General features: G+C 44.3%; 1 protein-coding gene across 1 annotated transcript in view; it reads left to right on the top strand.

The window, feature by feature from the left end:
* The first annotated feature begins 8,997 nt into the window (after positions 1–8,997).
* The window catches only part of LOC126108267 (uncharacterized), an 87,571-nt gene continuing 72,422 nt past the window's right edge, over positions 8,998–24,146 (top strand). The window contains exons 1-2 of the mRNA XM_049913494.1: positions 8,998–9,256; positions 21,475–21,820. Of these exons, the coding sequence (XP_049769451.1) occupies positions 8,998–9,256; positions 21,475–21,820 (605 nt within the window). The remainder of the gene's footprint in view (positions 9,257–21,474; positions 21,821–24,146) is intronic.

Raw genomic sequence — 24,146 nt, 5'->3', positions numbered from 1 at the left:
GTGTCTTTCTCATGGTCTCCTCACCCTAGGCAGTCCCCCCCGCCAGGAGATCCGAATGGCGGATTAGTTTGAAATATTTTGCCAATGCAGAGACAGTCATGACACTTTTTCAGTTACATGCCACATTTCCTGTTGATACACTTTATGTGTCTTTAATGCAGTGGTTCTCATTACCTTCTACATCCTCATACTGTTGATAACTACTGATTCTTCCGTCTTATAGGGGCACTTTCCCACCCCTAGGCTAAGAGAGGGTCCTGAACCACCATCGGCCGTCCACCGTCTTCCTTCTTTGACAAGGCCATTGGAGAAACGAGGCTGACTTGACTTCTTATGCCAGAAGTCTTCAGCTGCAATTGCTGTTGATTTTTATTAAAAAATTAAGCAGAGCCGAGGTCAGAACCAGCGACACAGGACGTTTTTATTACTAATAGAAGACACTAACCCACTTTTTTGTAATCTTATTACGGGAGGTTTTAAAGTGCTTAGTAAACTAAGTGATCGAGCACCTACTGCTTATTTTTCTTTTTTTAACAGACTGGAAAAAAATTATACAGGCAGGATTAGATCCTGTGATCCTACGATTCGTAGCTAAACGGTCTACCACTTTTACTTTTTTTTTAAATTTCATTACACATTTTCTATTCCAGAGAGAATAAAACAATATCGTAGTTAGCTGGACATGGTACTGTCACACTCCGGTACCAGACGTTTTTCTTATTTTTTAAAATTGAAACGAGACCAAGAATGTCAAAAGATTTGATAAACTGTGAATTAATATACCTGAAAACGGGCCATGACGAGAATACAACAAGGACTGGCTAACTCAACCGATACCTTGACGACAAAATGCAAGGCTCAACATATTGGCAAGTATGTCGCTATAGCGCGCGGGCGCAGACACTTCCAGTATGCAGTACTCATGAAATGGTAGAAGGCAAGTGGTTCCACACGGACTCTTCATCTACACTGTGCTGAACATAGTGTATTTGACTTTGCCCTTGGCAAGTAGGAGGAGGCTAAATGCAAGAGAATATCACCCAAAAAGGCAGTCTCACCAGGTAAGGTTGGGGATGATTATAGTTTTTCAAGCCAGTTCGATTCGTGACCGTAACAGGTAAATCTATCTTGTAGCGTGTCTACTGCAGGAAAGCGACTGCCCTGGTCAGTGACTCTAAATCCATTACGGAATTGACGCTCACCGGCGAACAGAAGGCCGTGCACAACGTGCTACCACAAGGACGCCACCGCCACCGTAGGACTGGAAGGCTCAGACGAAGCAACACCGTCTTTCAAGAAGACTGCAGCGATGACTGCTCACCAGCCGCCATAAAGTCAGTCCTCCACGTCACATTAACAAAAATGTGGTAGTGCGACGCTGCTTCTGTAGAATCTGAGCCCCGAAATGTCTAACAGCAATATAAAATTCAACGGTCACGTTTTAACTGGAAATTCAATAGACCAACATCTACAGGCATATCTAGACTCCCCGGCCAACATTTTTAGGCTAATAGCGCATTCAGATGAACGCCGAATGAGCAGTCCTGAGCTCTTGAATTACATTAGAAGATAATTTATCTCAAAGATTGATCCCAAATATTATACTCCATCCACTGCTACCATACTGTGTTTATGCTGTAGAAAGCTTGCTATCAAATTTTATTACACACTTACGTCCTACTTACACTTCTTGTCGATACATTACACACATTAAATTTGCATGGTGAAACCTGAAGCATAAATGTTACCACCGGTCACACATGTACACACAACACAAATGGCGGTCACGAAGACAGACCCGATAACAATCGTTACAATATGAACATATAAAATAGACAGAACACTACCGCTTGTTACTGTTCTCACCCTATGCAATGTATTAATTTTCAGCGCTGCAGTAGTCATTGTGTTATTACGCAGTGAGAAGATAATTACTTCTTCTTTTCTTTGTCGCTGTGTTGTGCTTCTATCGAAATGCAGAGTGTACACCGCTCTACTGTCTGCTGTTGTCATCTGAACGAACGAACGTGGAACGCCACATTCACGCTGAGAAGAAAGTGGAACAGGGAAAGAAATGAAAAGAAAATGTAAAGTTTGACTCACCAACCAATACAGGAAAAAATACCAGTGTTCCACCACCTATTTAATTGACATTCAAACACTTATGTGACGAAATGGCACATAAAACCATGACCATTAGTGTAAATTCACTTGCTTTTCTTTATCACTGGACCCTGACTTGGCTATGTCTCCAACCGTGTGTCTGCTATCCCTGCACTCGTACATACGTTGCGTATATTCCCGTACAGGGGAGACATGTTCACTGACAGTCGCTTGCCCGGTATCGGCGGATAAATGCGATGCTGCAGTGCCTGTGTTGTTCAGAAATACGATGCGTTGTTTCTTCGGACTTGCAAGCGTGCATATATGTATGCATGTCCGAAAGAACATTGCACTGCACTTCTGAAGAACACAGGTACAATAGCTTGGGACTGACCGAAGAAAATCTCTATCTCGAAGCAAAACGTTGACCATCATTTTAGTAACACTCTTTGCACAGTCGTTCGTAATCTAAAGGAGTGGATATCATGGGCAATGTGTCTCAAATTGCCCTGCGAATCAGTATTAAACTATGGATGCTAATATCTGTTAGTAGTGTTTTCAATTGTAGATAATGACGTAAAGAATTCCTGATAGCTCCAACCATTCACTGTTCTGCTTCTTCACGTTTTCTGTACTACCACACACTTTGTTACGTTACCTGACTAACGATTCCTTCATACTTGAAGACGTTTGCTGTCACTGGATTCCTTCTATATGTTTCATCCATTCGATTATGTAACTTTTCGTTAAGAACTGAATTTACCCATCTTACCTTCAGCATTATTCTGGTATAGACTGCTGCCCCTCTACGGGAACCATATGTTGGTCTGGCTCCTGCACAGACGCCCCTTCCACGTTGTTGGATCTGCAGTACGGCTGTGTGCATCACTGAGGCACGCACGCCACCCCACGGCGGCGACGGTCTTTCCGCCAAACAGTGTAGGTGGAGGAGGGATTGGAGTAATTTAGTGTACATTGTCGAATATTTTACTTCGTACAAAAACGACATGAGAGTACCACAGATTCTCTGTATTCTCCATTGTACTGATAATCACCAGGTAAAATTTGCTACTCTGATATCTATATGTCTACTTAATCGATTTAATCTTCTCCTTATATTCTTACATAAAATTTATAAATCAGTTATTTATATCTGTAGATATACAGTTAAAACCTAATGAAGCGGTTACCAATGGGTGTAGCTATTCGGAATAGACGAAATTTATTTTAGATTATTGGTTGGTGTTTGGCATGAAGCCCATGGTGAGACTCACATCATGTAAGTGACAAAGCGTGTCACGCCATACATTTAGGTTTAAAATCGCTCTGAGCACTATGGCACTTAACATCTGAGGTCATCAGTGCCCTAGAACTTAGAACTACTTAAACCTAACTAACCTAAGGACATCACACACATCCATGACCGAGGCAGGATTCGAACCTGCGACCGTAGCAGTGGCGCAGTTCCAGACTGAAGCGCCTAGAGCCGCTCGGCGACACCGGCCGGCCATAGGTTTAGGTCTAGATGGCAGAGAGCGCAGTGGCGGCATGGCAAGGACGACGGATTCCGCGTTTTGGAAGGTGCCGATTCAAAAGTGTGCACCACCTTCCAATTCACTGCTCCTGCACAACGAGGGAAATTCTGAATTTCATTTTCCGTTTTCTGTACTGCTTCCTTCACTAATACAGTAAGGAAATAAAGTGAAAATAATACTGGATTGAGGCATCAACCCCGTGTTGCGACTAAATATCTGAACATTTATCATATCTTTCCTTTTGGAACATAGTATCAGTCAGACTTAAATAACCTTCCGCCGCGTACTTTTAAACTTTGCAAGATTGTATCGGCGCTGTTCACTTGATTAAACTTACTTCAACACCGAATTCAGTACCTATGAAAGACAGAGAGGACAGACTCATGCTCTTCAAGTAATCAAAACGAATATTTTCATTACAATGTTCATAGGACAAATCAAGGTCAAATATTTTCGTTGTGGAGTCCAAATGTTTCCTCTACAGTCAGCCTTGAATCTAACTACACGTTAGCTAGATAATTTTTGCCTGAATGTCTGTTGACAATTTCTTGCTTTTTTTTTTTACCAGACCAGGATGTTTCGTAATATTAACCAACCAAAAATCTTATATTCTTTTCACAAAACTCAAATTATCCCTAATCATGTTCATAATTATTTCATATATTAGTACATCTGGAAGGGGTCAAATTGTCGTATTTCCACAGATCAGCTTCATAAGTTGGACGTGCTGCGCCAGTCGTGCTGCTGTCAGTGGTCACGTGATCACTCTCGCACTCGCAGACGAGCTCCTGCACGTCCACGCAGCCCTGACGCCCGCCAGAATCGTCTTAGTCCAGGGGCAGCGGCGACAGGGCGCACAGCTGCCACAGCACAGGTAGCACAGCTCGTGAGACCAGACAACTCAACACAAACTGTTGCGAACCACTTATTAGCAGTGAGACTGTGGGCACCCACACTTCTAGCTCCTCTCCCCTCCCACCCTCCCACACACACACACACACACACACACACACACCACAGCATCGACGTGGAGAGCTCGACTGCTGCCGCCAGGGCTTCCTTCACCTGGAAGAAGGAATGGCGCGCCCTGGTCTTCAGCGACGCCAGCAGATACTGCCTGCATCCAAGTGGCGGTCGTTTGTGCATACGACGAAGAGCTGGTGAGTGCTACCTCAAAGAGTGTACATACTGGCCTCATTGTGCCGTTCCTGGAGAGGACATGCAGAATGTTGTTAAACCTACTCTTTTGCTTTTCTTGTAACAGGAAGATGGTGTGTTGTTCCAAGAGGATAACGCTCGCCCACATACTGCTCATCGAGCTCAATGTGCCCTGTAAGACGTGTGGCAACTTCCCTGGCTGGCACGATCTCTGGACTCCTCTCCAGTCCAGCAGGTGTGGGGTATGATGGGACGACAAGTGACAGGTGCGACGTGTCAAGCGAGGACTCTTACACAACGACGTGACATCACGTATCCCAGAGCTGTATTCTCCACCTGTACGACCCACTGGATCACAGAGTCAGTGCTTGTGTTGCCGCCCGTGGTGGCTACGCCACTTACTAATATGGATGTCTCAGGCTGGGTCGATGCCTGGTTCGTCCAACCGTGTGTGCTATTCGCCTGTATGTGTTACCACTTCATGTACTCCATATCCAGTGTTGCAACAATAAATCTTGAGTGACCTATTAACTTCTAAAAGCACCAATTTTTTTTCTGGCAGTGTATTAGCAACCATGAGCGGCAACATTTGCAGACAATAATCCTATACTATGAGATCATCAGTGTCCATCTTCCACCTCTAGTCAATGCTCCCCATAGACATTATACCACAAGTAACTTGTAGTTATAATAGATAACTTCACACAGAAATGTCCGTGGAAGCCCTGTAGGCTTGTTCTAACTCTACTACTGACGTGGCGACAATGGTTTGCAACTCATATAGGGTGTGGGGTTACAAGCTCAGACATCTAGGTTATAACAAATATGTATTAAGGAAGAATATTTAGAAAATGGCAGTTCAAATTTGCCGAAACTAGTCATCACTGTACCATCAATTGCGATTTCGGCAAATATAGTTTTCGAATCAGAACACTTCATCATTTAAAGCTACAAGACTCTCTCTGTGCCACGTAATCCAATAGATGTGACTTTAATTATAATGAATGTAATCCAAATAGAGATGTACAGGGCGAACAAAAAAGGAATTTGCAATTTTAGAATGATATAGAAATGTATTGAGATAACTTATAGAATCGGTAGGTGTATGATTATGCAGCAAACAACCTCCATGTACTTCAGTCCATCAGTGCCCCATTCCACCACCAGGAACGGCAGCGTTGTGCACAGTTAAGATGGCTGCTTTCACTGGTGTGGAGCGTGCCCGCTGTGTGTTCTGGTTCCATGAAACGAACTCTGCAATAACTGTTCGGTGGTTTCATTAAAGACCGCGCGTATTTTCCTCCCGTAGCAACGAATTCGGCCGACCTGAAAAATTTAATCTACGCTGCTGTTGCTCAACTTTCACCCGATTTTCCGCAAGGAATGTGGGAAGGGGAAGTTGACTACCAGTGGGATGTGTCCCACATCATAATTGGTATTCTCATCGAAACGAAATGACACGTCAATCGACTCTGTAAGTTATCTCAATATATTTATGTATTTCCAAAGCTACAATGTCCTTTTTGACACGCTCTTTATTTTTAGCGTCATCAGTGCGCAGTTTTCTAGAATGCTACTGTTGACCAAAAATAAACTCCGTCCAAATTCTACTTCTTTGAACCTTAGCCTCAGCCACACTCTTTGGTTTATTTACACCCTGTAGAACAAGCGGGAGTTGTTGGCTGTGCCAAAGTTTGTGTATTGCTGTGTGATCAGTCCAACTCGAGAACATGAACCACGTTCTCCAGTGTGGCTTGTGAGCAATGGGTAAATTGGTGGATGGTAATTACTGCAAGTAATACCATCAAGCTGACCTTCCACAGTAAGTAATTCTGGATACCTTGCCACATTCTGTGCTTCTTTCTATCGTCTTTTCTGTCCATTAGAACAGTTATGCGAGAGATGACTGGCCTCGTGACATTTGAGGCTTGAAATATCTCATGTGGTAAACTAATAATGGGAGGCGCCGCCCAGGGAGGTCGGGCTCGAGGACACGATCTGAGACCACGTTCCTCAGCAGCGTTGTTGAGGCCACAACTACCAATCATTCCTACTTCGCTTTTTTTCTCTTCTCAAAAGTTAAAAATTTTATAATTTTCGAATTGTAAATTTGATGTATTATAATTTCGAGAAGTGATTACAGCTGTATCTTACACAAAAAATCACAAAAGACCTCCAGGCGGCAGTGCACGGGCAGCGCTGCCCGTGACGTCAGCTGTGCAGCCAGACACCGCGGTGAGGCGGGGGCCGAGTGCACTGAGTAGAGGGGGCACTGAGGTCCGCAGAAAAGTAACAGACGGCGGACCCTGGCTGTGCAAATGCGGGCTCGGAAAAGGAAGAAAGTGCAGCCTTTGCTGGAGTCACTCGCGCCTGTTTTCCAGGACGCTTAGCACGATGCCGCAGCGTGGCGGCTACCTCGGCAGTGAGCGCTCAGCCGCCACTGCCTGAGAGGACAGCGCCGGCCGCCACCGTCGTCAGCTGCCGTCAGCCTCCGAGGCACCCACTCGGCCGCCCACCGCGTGTTTTCACGCGGCTGCACAGACAAGTTGTTGTACTGCATTTGCGGCATTCTTAGTGGCCTTTCCTCCACGGAAAGCGAGCTGCCAGTAGTTTGTGCCGCTCAGAAGCCGGTGAGACGACAGTTTGGCGCCAACCAGCTTTTCAAAGGCTTTTTACAGAACAGCCAGCAACCAACTAGATCTATCGAACTTCCTTGATTATAACTACCTCCGCGATTGTCCATGGCCAATTTCTAGAGATCGATTATAAACGAGACATAAACATGGAGCTACCTTTGGCGCCAAAAGTTATGTAATTTCTTCTGATAATCCATTAGGACATTGACCTGTGCCTCAAACAAGACTATTTAAGGCTACGGAGACAACCTGATGAATGCATGTCAGCAGGGGACCGACCGTTCAAGGGGCTGGAGGCTCAGGAATGGTGTGGAGCGTTTTCAGTTGCAGTGACGTGGGACTCCTGATATGTCTATATACAATTCTGATAGGTGACACGTACATAAGCATCCTGTTTCATCATCTGCATTCATTCATGTCCATTGTAAAGTCCGACTGATTTGGGCAATTCCAGCGGGGCAATGCGGCAACCCACATGTCCAGAATTATTACAGAGTGACTCTAGGAACTTTCTTTTGAATTTAAAAACTTCCGCTAGCCACCAAACTCCCCAGACGTGAGCATTATTGAGCATATCTTGGACGCCTTGTAACGTGCTGTTCAGAAGAGATGACCACCCTCTGGTTCTCTTACGGATTTACGGACAGTCCTGCAGGATTGATGGTGTCAGCTCCCTCCAGCACTAATTCAGACATTAGTCAAGTCTGTGCCACATGCACCAATTTCTTTTACTCTTCAGTGCCTACATGTGTGCATGTGTATATGTGTGGTTCTTTTTTCACCTACGCATATTATGTACAGGCAAAAACAAATTAGAAAAGAAAAAATGGTTGACTGGGAAAACAGAGTTCTTATTATTAGTTTTTAATTTGTACATGGAATTAAATGCAAATATGGCACATAATTAAATGGAAAAAGCAGATAGTTTATTAATTTAAAAATGTATATGGAATTAAATGTGAAATTATATATGTGATTAAATGGTATAAATGGTTCAAATCGCTCTGAGCACTATGGGACTTAACATCTGAGGACGTCAGTGCCCTAGAACTTAGAACTACCTAAACCTAACTAACCTAAGGACATCACACACATCCATGCCCGAGGCAGGATTCGAACCTGCGACCATAGCGGTCGCGCGGTTTCAGACTGAAGCGCCAGAACCGCTCGGCCACACTGGGTGGTTTAAATGGTATAGAAAATGAATATATTAAAAAATACACATCGATCATTTTTTTTACAAAAAAAGATGCTTAACTAAAAGACCATTTCTTATTGTTTAGTTATATCATTGTTATTTCATAGAAAAGAACCTAATCACTACAAATGACTAGCCAGATGTGAAGGATGAAAAAGGAGGATTTCCTTAAATCAATATTGTAACATGTGGCTAGTTATTTACAGTGTGCTGCATTACACATGTCTTTTCTTCAAAAATAGACACCTTACATATCAGCACAAAGTAAACTTCAAGGTAAAACAATAGGAACTAAAAAAATTATGTACAGTCACAGCAGCTTCGCAAAACACTGCCGCTGAGTTACAGTAACTACACGTAATTCATCATGAACATTAAAGTGCTGACTGCTGGGGGCCACACGCTGTGGCGTGCCACCCCTCTGGCCGCCCTCACCAGCTGCTGCTGTGGAGGCCGTGGCCACTGGCTGGGTGGGGAGCTGGCCCCGCCTCTGCAGGTCTCCTCTGGAGGCGGGCTGGTGGGCGGGCTGGCGGCTCCCCACCCAGCCAGTGGCCACGGCACTGCCCGGCCGACACGTGGCCGCTGCCCCACAGAGGTGTCTCGCGCACAGTGCTGGAGACTTCCGAGTAAGCACTGGCTCATGGCACGTTTATATGCACTTGAATTGTGAGGATTGGTACGCAGTGAGGCAGGAAGAACAATTTATTCTGTATTTTCTTTATTTACATATGTACGTTTTATACTCATTCTGTAGAGCAATGTTTTCCCAGACGTTGCTTCATATGAGTCTAAAAAATTCAGCTTGTATAGTATTCTGTCCAGCAAGTGCCTCAACATATGTATTAGTAGACATACCACCCCTGAATTCTACTTCACTGAACTCGATAGTAATCGGCTCTCCTGGTACAGCGAGAATACATGCATTTATACACTGCTCCTCTAACATTCAGATACCAGCACCTCAGTGTGTCTGTAGTAGTCGCTAAGATGCGGTATAAATCATCCAAATTCCCCACACTTGAATGTTTTATTTAAATGCGCATATCCCCTGAAGTTGATTCAGTCATAGCTTCCCTGTACATATGCACTGTTGAAACCCTCCTTCCATACATTTTAAAGTCAGTTGGTGATTGTAATCCACCACACTCTGTTGTCATCTACTTCTTTGTATACTCCCTCATGCTGCACAGATAGTCCTGTGATGCTTAAAACACGTCGAAAGTTTTCTATTTCTACAGCCATCCTAAAGTCACTGTCGGGTTCTGGACCTACACTGACGCTTTTAGATAGGCTAACAGTCACAGTATATGTGTTGGTGAAAAGCAGGACACTTCTGCAACTTAACTGAGACTTGCCGACTTGAGGAACTTCTGATCTCTGTGTGAAATAGTTGAAAGAATGCAGGTCTGATAAATCTGGAAGATACTCTGTGGCTTGTTGCTGCATTCCAGCTGGAGTTCATTAGCCTGGTGTAAAAATACATACGTATTGTTGAGTATGTTTGGTTTTTCGGCCCATCCCTGCTGACGGCACTTTGTGACGTTCTTTTCATTACTTTATACAGAACTGAAATGATCTTTATTGGACGAGAACAGTGTCAAGGAGGGGAATGTAGGGGAATTGGAGTGGGGAGGGAAGCGTGAATGGATAGGAAGGCGACATACGGATATGTGTCTGCTGTAATATGACACCGGAAGAAAAGTACTGACAGATCCTGAGGCAGCGATTTCGCTCGTGCAGTCTCTTAACGGATGAACGCAGAAAAGGTTTCTAGATATAGGAGTGGAACGCAAATTTCATAATAGCAGAACCCCTTACTTTGCACTCGACAGCGAGTGTTCATGAGAGACAAAGGTATCGCCAGGAGTGCGGCAGAACGTAATCTGACAGAGAGGATGAGCTGATGATGCTGTGGTGTACAGGGACGTCTAAGTGTTGAGTGACTGTAGGAGGGTACAAGACGACTTAAGCAAAATTACTAGTTGGTAAGATGAATTATAGTTAGATCTAAATGTAGAAATATACGAATACAAAATTAGCAGCGGGCTGCTTGACATTCACGTCGATGAAATATCTAGATGTGAAGTTGCAAAGCAATGTGAAATGAAATGAGCATGTAAGGGTGCAGCGGAGAAGGTGAATGCTCAACTTCAAGTAGGAGAATTTTAGGAAAGAACGGTTCATTTGTAGAAGACAGAATATAGGACACTAGTACAATCCGTTCTTGAGCACTGTTTGAGTGTTTTGGATCCGCACAAAGTCTTATTAAGGCAAGACGTCGAAGCAATTTAACTGTGCAGCCAGAGTTGTTACCTCCAGGATCTAAAAACATGCTAGTGTTATGGAGGTGGTTTGTGAACGAAAATAGGAACCCCTGTAGCGAACACGATATTATTTCTAGGAAAATTATAGAGGAAATTTAGAGAACCGACATTAGAAGCTGACTGCACAACGATTTCACTGGCGTCAACGACCATTTCGGTTAAGGAGCACTAACAGAGAAATTTGGGTGTCTGTGGAGTCATGTTGAAGAAGTGGGATCTAGAGAAGATAAGATCCAACAAAGAACAAATGCTGCCACTTGAGTTTCTAAACACATTAAGAAACAAATGAACCACCTGATAATGTCAACGAGTACTGGAATATGCTGAAAGAAGAAATCATTAAAGCAGGACAGCAAAATATAGGATTTGTAAAACGGAAAAGGGGTTACAAACGATAGGTCACACAAGAAATGATTTCGAATGTGGAGGAGAGAAGAAAATTTAAAAACAAGAACACTGAAGATGCAAGAATGATGTACCGAAGGTTAAATAATGAACTGCAAAGAGAAACAGAGCAGACTAGGAAAAAATGGCTAAGAGGAATGTAATGCAATCGAAGAACTGGACAGGACAGGAAGATACGACTTACTGTACAACAGAGTAAAGACTATGACATGGGATTAAAACAGAGCAGGAAGTGCTACTATGGAAATTTTGAGTAAAGACGAAGAGGTAGTGTACAAAGATCGTGACGATGTCCTCCAGCGATGGGAAGAATATCTAAAAGAGCTATATGACACAGATCGCAAACCAGAAACTGTGGAACTTGAATTACTCAACAGTGTAAATGATGACCAGAAAGGAAGGCCCAACCATCATAATGGAAGAAGTAATGTTTGGCATAACTACAATGAAAAATGGTAAAGCGGTAGGTACAGATACCGGGAGAAATATTAAAATGCTAGAAACAAGATGAAATAAGGGAAACATTGAGGCTATGAATAAAATATGACAGTGGTGAATGGCCTGAGGACTTTCTGACAAAACTAATGATTCCATTACCGAAAAAAACAAGGAATCAAGAAATGCAGTGAGAACAGGACAATCAGCCTCATTTCACATGCAGCCAAAATGATGTTAAGAATAGTTAATAAGAGACTTTAAAAATTAGTGGAGGAGAATCTTGGCGAGGAGCAGTTTGGCTTTAGACGGAATACGGACACCAGAGATGCAGTGGGGCTCCTACGACTCTTGGGAGAAAGGTTTATTGAAAAAGGAAGAGACCTCTAAATGTGCTTCACCGATCTAGAAAAGGCACTTGACATTGTGGCTTGGGACAAGCTGGCGACTGAAAAGAGAGTGGACTGGAAAACCAGAAGACTCATTATATCTTAATCAAAAAGCCTCAGTTAAAGTGAGAGGAGAAAGTACAAACTGGAACGGACTAGGAAAAGGAGTAAGACAAGGATGCTGTCTATCACCTAACTTTTTCAATCTCTACTTGGAAAATATGATTGCCCAATGCACATTTGATGACAAAGGAGTAGAAATTGAAGAAGAGTAGGGTGTTTGAGGTTTGCTGATGACATGGTCCTTCTAGCCACAGGGGAAAAACAATTACAGGATTTAGTGGACAGCATTGACGCCATTATGGAATGAAAATTAACACAAAGAAAACCAAAGTATTGGCACTAGGAGAAAATAAAGAAATAAAAATTATGCTGAATGGAGAAATATTAGAACAGGTGCTAAATTTTAAGTATCTAGGAAGAAGGATGGACACCGACTGGAAGCACACCACAGAAATGAAAACAAGGATAGCAATGGTAAAAGAGGCATTTCATAAGAAAAGGAGAGTTTTTTGCAGCAGTGTGGACAGAGAACTGAGAAAAAGATAAAATGTTTTGTATGGAGTGTTCTTCTGTACGGCCTGAAACATGGGTTTTGAGGAATAAAGACCGAGAAAGGCTGGAGGCTTCTGAGATGTGGACATGGCGGAGTATGGAAAGAATAAGTTGGATGGACAGAGTAATAAATGAAGAGGTATTGAGATGAGTGGGAGAGAAAGGACAGTTGGTAGATGTAATAAAGAGAAGAAAAAGAAATCGGATTGGGCATATATTAATAAAGAATGACGGACTGATAAAAACAGTTGTAGAAGGTTATGTAGAAGGGAAAAGGAAGCGAGGAAGGAGGACACTTCAGATACTGGATGACATAATGGACGGTACAACATACCGCAGCTGTAAGAAGGAGGCACTTGATGGCAGAAAATGGAGAGGCAAAGACCTGCTAATATAGCAGAAAATTGATGATGGTGGAGGCATAAAGAGAGTCGCTTTTCCCTCTCTGTATTTACGAGCGTAACAGGGAAGAAAATGACTAGTGATGGTGCAAGGCAACTTCCACCATGCACCATATTGCGACTTGTGTGGAGTTGTAGATGTACATCTGCATCTACACCAGTAATGCGCGTGACACCCGGCGGTGTGTGGCTGAGGGTTCTTGTAGCATCACTAAGTGACAGTCTCTTTAGTGGGCTTGCCGCTTTGTCTAGGTGTTCTGCAAACAAAACACAGTCTTCCCTACAAGATTTTCTATTTGATCGTTCCTATTTAAGTTCGCCCTAATTGTAATACCTTGGCATTTAGCTGAAACGGCACCCTTTCGATTTGTGTGACTCATCGAGTAAAAGAAATTGAAACGTCCCCTTTGAATAATTATACAAGACTGTGCTTAAACTGACACACAATATTTTTAGCGCAACGCAATCTGACTTTCAAAAATCCCTACAAAAGAATGGCCCTGACTAACATTAACCTATAGCTTTCACAAGTCACTTACCTCACAAAAATCTTCGTTACTCGAACTACTGCAATACGGCGAGCGCCGATGTGTATTATGCTGCTGAGGTATGTTTATGATTAATAGGCTGATGCTATATGAGTTATTTGATTATGCTATGTATCTGTCATGATGAAAATTGGAAAAAGTGTCGACGAATAAGGTAAGGTGTAATGAATAGAAGTTAGGGACTCTTGACTTTTGAAAAAGGATGTTGGAAACCGAGAATCATACTTTAAGAGTTATGAAATGTGTGTGTAAATGCGTGAATGTATCACAATGCCGGCGAAAATTTTTTGGACAATGTTATATTCATAGGATTTTGTTTCTACACACTTGCAACGCAAATTCTCGACCCGTGAAATTTTGTGTATGAGACTGTCTCTGTAGCGGAAACTGCTGTCGTAAATATTTCCGTAAGAAAGTTAAGTGACCACCTGCACATAATGCGTCGTGGGCACCCAGGTGTGTCAGACGCCTGGAGAACAAGCCATTAGTGTGAGTGCCTCGTCAGAAGCACAGGTAGAAAAAAAAGAAAGGGAAGGCCATTGTCCGCGCTACTGACATCTCCTTGTTGAAAGCATACTGTGGAGCTCGTAATTTATGATATTTACTGAAATGCCTAATAAAATGATAAGAAATATTCGTACATCTGCACACCTGATTATGACAAGTGCCTTTCTCCGAGAGTTGAGTGCTACTGACTTACGAAATGCCACATGACTATTGAATGATATTTTTATGCTTTGCTTTTCATAGTTGCTTATTTCATTTGATGTCTGGTTTCCAGCTGTGTTGCAGCATTGCTTTTATAAAATGAAATGCATTTGCTAATGTGAACACTTTCTGTCAACAGATCTATTAAATAATTATTTTATGATCCACATTCTTTAAAAAAGGAGCACTTGGAAAGAAAAGAACAATAAGAAGGAACTAGTAACAGTAACACATAATTTTCTTTTCAAGTACATGGTAATATTTTTTTTACAATAAGTTGTTATGGTGCACCACTTTAATTACATAGACATTAAGATGTGAATATACATTTCCCTTGTCTGCATTATCGTCTTTAGTGTAATATTTTTTCTGCTTGCGCTATGTAATGTTTAGGTATAAGTTGCTGCTGTTTGCCAGGCATAGTGTTATTGAATTTGACTTTTGCTCATTTATGCTGCTAGCTTTGCCAATTTGCATTTTTTGTCATTGCTGTTTGTGTTAATTTGTTATGTGATGCTGCATTGCCTCGTCCCTTGGTATATATATCTGAGCTCAGTAGATTTAAGTTAGCTTAAGAGGGGGTAGACTATATAAAAAAACTGACTATGGAGAATAGGTAAAGAATGCATTGCGAAGTTATATGAAAAAGATTTGGGCCTCAATGAGTATTGTACAATCAGAAATAATTAGTTTGAAAGAAATATGAATAGAATACAGGAAGGAGGTATAAATAGGACTTTTGGGAATAATGATGAACGAAGGGAGATCTCCATGCAAAATACTGCAGTAAAACAAACCCTGTCCTTTCCTTTTGTGTCATCCCTCTATATGTTTGTGTACCCTTGTGTATTTGTGTTTTTCCTGTCTTTATGTGTTGATATGTTTATCTGATGAGAGCTATGTTGTAGAATTTTTCTAATACTATGTTATTTTCTTTGTAAAGATGTTGAGACGTTATTTATTCTGTTTTGTTGCTCATATCTGAAGTTGATGTTTCGCAAGTTATTCTGATCTTTTATGTATGTACTCATGTCATCATTCCTGTAACACTGATGTTTATGTTTATTTCTATTCTTTTGTAAAGCCTGTATTACTACAAATGTTATCTGTATTGTTATGTTTTTAATGATGTATTTTGTATCTTTGTAATCGTATTCTTATGTTATAAAATTGTAATTGACAGCAGTTCATCAAGTAACTTGTAAGTTCCATTTCACTGCACACGTTTCTGTTGGTCATAGTATATGGACAATATGTGAGAAGTTGGGGCTGTTAGTGTTTACACGTGTGTTGGTAATTCAGCAAGGGACTGGATAACAGCATTGCTGGTTTTAAGGACAATTCCAAAAACTTTGTGAGTGCACAAGTGGTGGTTATGGACTTGCTATTTTAACTGCAAGACTCTTCAATGGTGATTGTGCACCCGCGCAGTCACAACAGATGGCTGCTGGCCATCTCTACAAGGACTACAGTGAGTCTGCATCTTTGATGGCCCACCAATACCATTATTTCTACAAGGACTGCAGTGGGTCTGCACCTCTGGTGGCCCACCAATACCACAATCTCTACCAGGACTACAGTGGGTCTACTCTGTGATGACCTACCTACCAATATTCATCAACTTCGACTGATTCTGCTGTGGGTTTGCTCTGTTGTGGCCCATTACCTGTCTGCATGTCAAGAGTCATCCGTTGGAAGGACCACACTACTTCTTCAAGACTGCATGGAAATCCACTACTTCTGTGTGCAATTTTTTTTTACTAATGAGACAATCTGAAAAAAAAACTGTAATTACTATTGTGATGAACGATCAGGACTGTCTTTATGGACTCTCAGAAAATTTTAGCTTTTGACCAACATTGTATAAATAAGTGTGTGCATTTGATATCTTTGTTATTGTAATTATGAAAAATTTTCTCAAATCATTATTGGCCACTGCCCAAAACAATTTGTACAATTTTTTGTGGGGAGCATGGGGGCTATGTAAGTAGGCTGTTTATGTTTTCTTTATGTTAGTTGGCTGTTTAGGTTCTTATATTGGTAACGCCGCCGCCACGTAGCGCTCTCTGTATGAAAATCACTGGCAGTGCTGTGTGCAGTCTGTGGATAGTTTGCATTGTTGTCTGCCATTGTAGTGTTGGGCAGCGGCAGCTGGATGTGAACAGCGCTTAGCGTTGCACAGTTGGAGGTGAGCCGCCAGCAGTGGTGGATGTGGGGAGAGAGATGGCGGAGTTTTGATAATTTGTAATACTGGATGTCAATTATGAATATTAAGGTAAATACATTGTTTGTTCTCTATTAATATCTTTCATTTGCTAACTATGCGTACTAGTAGTTAGTGCCTTCCGTAGTTTGAATCTTTTATTTAGCTGGCAGTAGTGGCGCTCGCCGTATTGCAGTAGTTCGAGTAACGTAGATTTTTGTGAGGTAAGTGATTTGTGAAAGCTATAGGTTAATGTTAGTCACGGCCATTCTTTTGCAGGGATTTTTGAAAGTCAGATTGCGTTGCGCTAAAAATATTGTGTGTCAGTTTAAGCACAGTCTTGTATAATTATTCAAAGGGGACGTTTCAAAATTTAACGGGTTCCTTCTAGTTCTCCTGTGGATGACATAACACTTTTCATTATTTAGAATCAAGTGCCACTTTACGCACCGCAACGGTACACTCTCTAAATCATTTTGCTATTGCTTTGATCTTCTGATGACTTTACTAGATGGTAAAATTCAGCATCATCTGCAAACAATGGCTGCTCAGATTGCCTCCTAAATTGTTTTTATAGATTAGGAACAGCACAATGACTACAACACTTCCTTGGGGAAGGGCTAATACCACGTTTGTTTTACTCGACGACTTTGGCGAGCTCTCACCAGGCAAACAGGAATACGGCGGTCACCCGGATGAGAGCCGTCACGCTTCCCGTGGTTTGGCCGTCCTGCGGCAGACTTCCGCTGCGCGCGCCGTCATATTGAGCGCGCGCTCCCTGCGACGCGCACTGCTTCTCTTTGCTCCCCAGTGTCGACAGCGGACAATGCAGCCGGCGGGCGTAATTGCCACAGTGGCAGCTCTGCTTGCAGCAAACGGGACCTCCTCGATGCTGGATTGCGTCTGCCGGCACGTGGACAAACGCTCGGATCTCAGTGCCGGTGAACTTGCGATATGGTTGCAGTACTGTCCCCGTCCCGGTAAGTGCTCTTTCGTGCTGTACGTATTCATAAGACGTTATGCACAGTCCACTTATCAAACACTCACAGGCGGCTTGGCTTACATATGCTGTTATTAAAAATTATACGTTTTCTGCCTGACAGTGAAGGACTACGTTTATTATGAGGACGCTCAGCTAGGTATCCACTCTTAAGGAATACGTATAGAAATGACATTGGTGTAACAAGGTGACGAGAACTGAAGGAAAGTGATGGCGTGCAACCGATTGCGAAACAGCCTGTCGTGGAGCTTATCGTAAAACTGGCTGTCCTTTAAGGCGTTGCTGCAGGTAGTGTTATAATACTTTTCATACGCACAGAAAAGACAGACATCTGGAGGTACTATTCATCTGGAGGTTCCAGGTGGTACGAACTGCTATGTCACACACTTTCCAGGAGCTGTAGCTTGTTCTTTAGGAGTATGATTTCTATGTGCAGCCTAGGAATCAAGAAAAAACACCTATTTTGACGAGCTATTGGCCAAAAGCAGTTGATAATAGATGATCTTGATTGATCTCTCTTGGTACCTCTAATTTCCAGGGTCCCTCTGTCCGACAACGACGATGACCTACAGCACGCCTGTTTCAGTACAACTTTCCAGTGCCGTGCACGTATCGCCATCACTGCACTCCTCTTGTACACTGTTCGCACGACACCACGCATTCCACTGACTCATGCGCCACTTCTTTCACACTCAGCGAAATTTCTTGAGTTCCTTTCTGATCGAATCTCGACTTTGGCTACTGTTACTGAAGATATAACGCAATGTTTGCTTTGTTTATCGTTGCCATTGCTCTGCTTTGTAACAACACCAGTAGCACTGTAGCACTGTCGTGAGTTACTCGTCGACTAAGCAGTTCAGCCACGCTCCGTAGCCTCGTGCTGTCGACATCATTTGACAGCTCCAGTCCCGCCCCCTGTTGGCATCATCAGTCAATGTTGTGTTAGCATCGTGGGCAATGTGTGGGCCGCCGAACGCTGTCACATCTGACATACAAGTGCATGTCCAGCTTGTGTCCTTACCCGTAGCTTACCGCAAACACGGAAAATAAAATGGGTTATTGGTAGGAGTTGACCAGGAAATCCAAATGTTACTTTTACAAACTTATACATTAAAAGAGCTGCAGGATGCCTTACTTCAGCTTTTTCACCTTTGCTTTACTTCGAGCTGAGGTAGCGGCTTTTGTACTTCACAGTTCTCTTCTAAGCTTTAAGCTGTGTCACCTAGGGAGATGTACTCTCGCAATTTCATTACTCTACAGTAATTATATTTTTTGTGCTGCATTTTTTTTCCGCCGGTGTATTGCTGGCGAGCTTTCCCAGCGGCCCTCTCTGCTCAAGGAACGCCCATAAACTTACTCGCGGAGGTTCAGAGGACAAAATGAACCTTAGTAGTCCCCGCGTAATGCTTTCAGACATACGCATGCTATCTGAACAACTTAAAATTTATCATACGATAAAAACTGAAAATGCAGATAAAACGACCTCACACGAGGCAGAATCGAAGGGCGATTGTTTAGTTGCACACATTTGTAATTTGCACAACCAGCTCTTTTCTGGGGCTTGTAGAGTTTCCAGACTTTAGAGGTTCCAGGCTGTGGCTGGAGTGTGTTCCCACGGCCGGAGAACGCGAGCGGCCCGCGGCGCGAGTCGCCCAGTGCGGGGGTGGGGGCCGTGGCCCGCTGCGTGGGAGGCCGGCCTGCCTGCAGCCAGACACACAGGCCGGGGAGTACGTGGAGGAGGCGCGCCAGTCGGCCGTAAACACACTTTCGCTTAACCACAATAGGAGTAGTTTCCTTTCGTTACAGTGATTGTCAGGGAAAGTCCCTCAGTCATTGGGCGTAACTGAGGCATTATTCCAGTACGGGAAGCTTCAGGTATCGCTGCACAGTTGACGGGGACAGGCTCTCGCGAGAATACATCGCAGGTTACGGAGAGCGCCAAGTGAGTCAGTCGGCCCTCAGACACGACGAGGCGGAGGTCTCCGTGTTGGGTCAGGAGCGTGGACTTCCCTCTGTACGAGTCAATTACGTTCATTGATATCAGGTGTGCATTACTCGAACGTTCGCAGTGGTTAATTACAATAGGCATACAGCAATGGCATCCCGATTTTTCGGTTAACAGTAGCAGCTGCCCGCAGTCCCATCAGAAGCGACTGTTTGTATGTTTACAGCCCGGTAGCCACATTGACGGCGAGAGACGCCGTCAGAATTAGCAGTCTCACTGGGCAGGTACGGAACTTTCAGAATGTTTACCGGCGAGGTCAGCTCACCGCCGAGGTAGCCTCAGCTGGACTCCCTTAGCGAAGCGGATCTGACGAGTGAAGCTGCGCGGGCTGACCGTCTGTTCCTTCACAGAGACATTACGCTTTCTTCTTTCCTTTTGCTTCATTTTGCAGTCTAACTCACTGCAGGTTTTATCACGCATTTGCTCAAAAAGACGTGAGTCCCTCGTGAGGGAATGAGCAGGCAGAATATCTTTTGTGTGTCCAGAGATTCTGCCGTAACCTTTCTGGCAGGTGAGAACAGATCAGCGCTTTTTAGTGCAAAGCCACTCTCTGCCACTGAGTGCCTTCATTGCTGCTTTATCTGCGGCGAGGAACCGTATGTCAACCAGACTTGCATATCGGTCGACAATTTAAGTTCGATTATTTCTAAAATGATCTCAACATTTGATGAGTACTTAGCTATTACATTTGTTTTCTCCCTGCTCCGTAAGCGCTGAACCTTCCCACACAAGTACAAAGGGACAGAAGTGCAAATACTGCCTCGGAAGTGTACAGAACAACGAATGGCAGCGCCTCTGCTACTTACCTAACGAGATACCCTGGGTAAACACGGCTACAGCTAAGAGGAAAATACAGCTCAGAGGCGGATCCCAGAGATTAAAGCGAGAGGAGGGTGGTATGCCGATTACATCATTGGGAATTCCAGCTTTTCTGGCTGCAGTTATTTGACTGTGACGCAATACTTGGCGGGTAGATTGTGATGAGACAGGCTAAGTGTGCGGCGCTCCAGGAGATGAGAGTACAGAATGCCCGGGGTCGTCATTCACCGCCCAGCCTGGACTGGAGATCTGAAGTCACCAGGAAAGGCTCCCACCGGCTGCCGCTCCAGTCTGGAGCGCCCTGCCGCCTGCAGTCCAGCTGCCTCTCGGCCAGCCTGGAGTCTCCTCCCCAGCCCCGCACTGCCAGCTCTGACACCAACGTGAGACTGTATCTGCTCTGGCGTGCTGCAAAGATATATGAGCACAGGTCCACAAGTCTTATTCCCAATCTCGCCAATCAAACCAGTTAACGACAAGTAATATTACTGTCTGCGCCTAGCCAGGTACATCGCACGTTCCTGTGGTAGCGGTGCTACGTCTGTCAAGCTGGGGCAGAACAGCATGGCTGACATGCGACATTAAATTATTTTGCTGAAAGGATGTCGAAAATATCGCAAGCGAGCTGTCTCAAGGACTCAGAAATGTAACAGCTGCGATCAGTGTAACCAGTTACGTATTGTATAGCGAGTGGCTCCCCGTGAGATGGGCGAGAGTGCAACGTGGCATTCTCCGCTCTGCTCAGGGCCTCGATGCACGGATCCTCCACACCGATGCTGCAGTCAGAACATCGGCTCATACGGAATGACGGCACAGTGTCCAGTGTTGTACTGTCGGCGCAGCTCTTCCCGCTCCCTCGTCAAGGGGAGCCGCAGCAGTGGCCGCCGTGCTGACAGTCAGCTGACTTGTTGACCTTTTGCTTGTAAAAGTGTGCAGCACACCTCACGCCGTGTCGATTATCGTTCGCTGCAGCTCTCTTAGTGTTTCACTTTCAGTAGCTGCTAGTACTGATGTGCATATGAGCAGCCCACGGAAGCTCGTGAGTCAGAGTGCAGACCTCGAGGTCACTGAAGAACGTTTTGCAGGTTGGCCACTGGGGCTCACAAAGTGCGACACCCTGGAGCAGCCGCCCCCCGCGTGGTCAGCTGCGCAGCGCCTGGGAGTCCGCCTCTCGGACTTCGGACTGCCGCCGCCGCCAGCAGGTGGAGCGGCGGAGGGAGGGGGGTGCGCTGGCGCCCTGGCGCAGCTCCGCCGCCTCACGGATGAGGAATCCGTGGAACTCCTCGTGGTGCTCGACTGCCGGATCGCTGACGACTGTATCGACTTCCGCTGTGTACCGAGGTATGTAGACCACTCGACGCCATTACTACTAACCGTACAACTAATTCTTTCCTTAAATTTATTCTCAATGCTGTCACCTACTTTTCCTATTTTGCGATACTAACTATCTGTCAATAAGGGCACATTTGTGAGACCCAAAGAGGAAGCGCGCTAATACCTTCTGCCGCCGCCTCTTCTGTTGACGCTTTCCACCGAGCAGTCAATGGAATGTGCCTCGTGGCATACGTCTCTCTCCGCTCGCTGTCTCCGCATATCGCTACAGCAGACAGTATATGATCTGACGATGACAGTCAAACACTGAAAGCGGTAACTAACAATAAAAGCTTTTAATCGAGACTGCTTGCCTTACTAAAATTGAATTTATATTCCTATTTCCCAACCGTATTATCAAAAATCAATAAAAGTACAGCGTCGTTTGAGATGACAACAGCTGTAGCTCGATATCGTTGTTAGTTGTAAATTAGTTCAAAAGTGAACAATAAATACTGCAAGTGGCTAAATTAATTACTTTTCGAAAGAAGCAATTATAGAGTCAACACCCTGCACCACCAGACTACAGTAATACTCCACAACATTTGCTGTATATACGTAATTAAAATCTCTAACATGGCAGCAGTCAGCAACAGTAAAATTATGGAAGCAAATAGGAATCGAACAGCCAACCAGTGGCACGTCAGATGTTTATTCACACTTTTACCTTGCTTTACTGTTCATTCAGCCATGTGGCTATACCTTAGCATTTATATGGGTCATTTTAGTGTTGACTGAGCTTTATGACCTGTTTTCTCTTTTCACACAATACGTTTACACACGTTACTACTTCTACCAAGGAAGAAATGTTTGTATCTGTTTAAACCTAGGTAAGGATTCGAAAAAAAATGTGAAGTACAACTAGCTGGTGCATGATCCCCATTCTTTCCATACATCATTAACCTATAGTAAACAGTCACATGCAAGCCAAATTTTGCTTCAAGCATCATGAAATGGCATCACGGTATTACCGCCTCTAGCCTCGAAGACTTCGTCAACTCGGCGGGGAAGAGAGTTCCGAAAGTTTCTTCAGATATGCAGCATCTGCCCGAGGCCTCCCACTGATGCCTCAGATCCCGCAGAGCTACCAGTGTGTGGGGATGTCGGCTGCCACGTCTCAGCTGCTGTTCCAGACAGTACCGTGCAACGTCTGCAGCTCTGAGACCGGGTAGTCTAGTGGTCGCCTCGATGTGCTGTAGGGCGCCTGAGTGTTCGTGAAACCGGGAGTGTATGCACGCAGCCCTGGGAACACGACTGTGTGTGTCATCTTCTACAACGCAAGTGTCCAGAGAATAGGGCAACACTTCGTCACCGACAATGTTGAAATATAACGTTGGTGACTGAATCCAAGTCACGGCGACAGAACACCCCTATGACACCATGGAACCACCAGTGGCTTGAACTGCATCCTCTATAGGCCGTCGGTCCCATCGCCACCTCCATAATTTCAGAAGAGGCGAAATCGCGCGACTCGTGTGACGCACCTCCGCCCAGCCACTGTCCGTCTCTGTGTGGTTTGGCCCACTCAAGACGCGCAGCTGTGTGTGTCTGTGTGAGCGGCGGTCGCTGACTCCAAATGTCGAGTCTGTGCAGCCGCCTTCCGAAAGATTGCTAGGCAGCTGGTTCAGGTGGAGCTGCTTTGCCAGGCATTGGCAATCGCCAGTCACTTGGAGTGACACTCGTCAACAGCCCTGTCGGCTAGAATCTCTTTACGCCAGTGCCTCACATCACTACGAGTGGTTCACCATTCGTTGCATATACTTGGACAGTCCACATTGATAGAACAACAAATCGTGTAAGTTTACTAGTGGTGTGGTCGTGGACATGTCGAAACGCAAAAATTCCTTTCTGCCACTTCTCGACATCTCCACGTCGACGCAGGTGACCGCCCTAATCCCACGCCAGCGACTGGCACGTACACACCGCGATTGTCACCTCACTGTCAACGCTGACGTCAACGGTGGAGCGTCACGTGACCGCCTGGTTCCTCCCCTGCAGCACGGCATCCAGCCCTCCAAAGCGACCTCTGTGCTCAATTAAGTGGAGGCATAGCATTTCGTCTGATGGGATTAGTTCATGCTTTCCAGAAGCTCTGCGTTTTATACACTTTTAGCCAACACTTAAACCGTGTATGATAAGCATCAGGTGGGAAATAACTTTGTAGTTGGCGACTTCCAGCACACTTTGTTCGTTGTTAATTTCACTCATAAATGGAGTATCATAATCGGTGGATTACTTTCTTTCTACAAACACAAATTTCCAATCTTAGTTCCTCATTTGCATATAATGCCATTTT

This window comes from Schistocerca cancellata, chromosome 11 (assembly GCF_023864275.1).
Source record: "Schistocerca cancellata isolate TAMUIC-IGC-003103 chromosome 11, iqSchCanc2.1, whole genome shotgun sequence".
Lineage (NCBI taxonomy): Eukaryota > Metazoa > Arthropoda > Insecta > Orthoptera > Acrididae > Schistocerca > Schistocerca cancellata.
The sequence above is the reverse complement of the archived record's forward strand: the minus strand, read 5'-3'. Positions and strand labels throughout refer to the sequence as shown.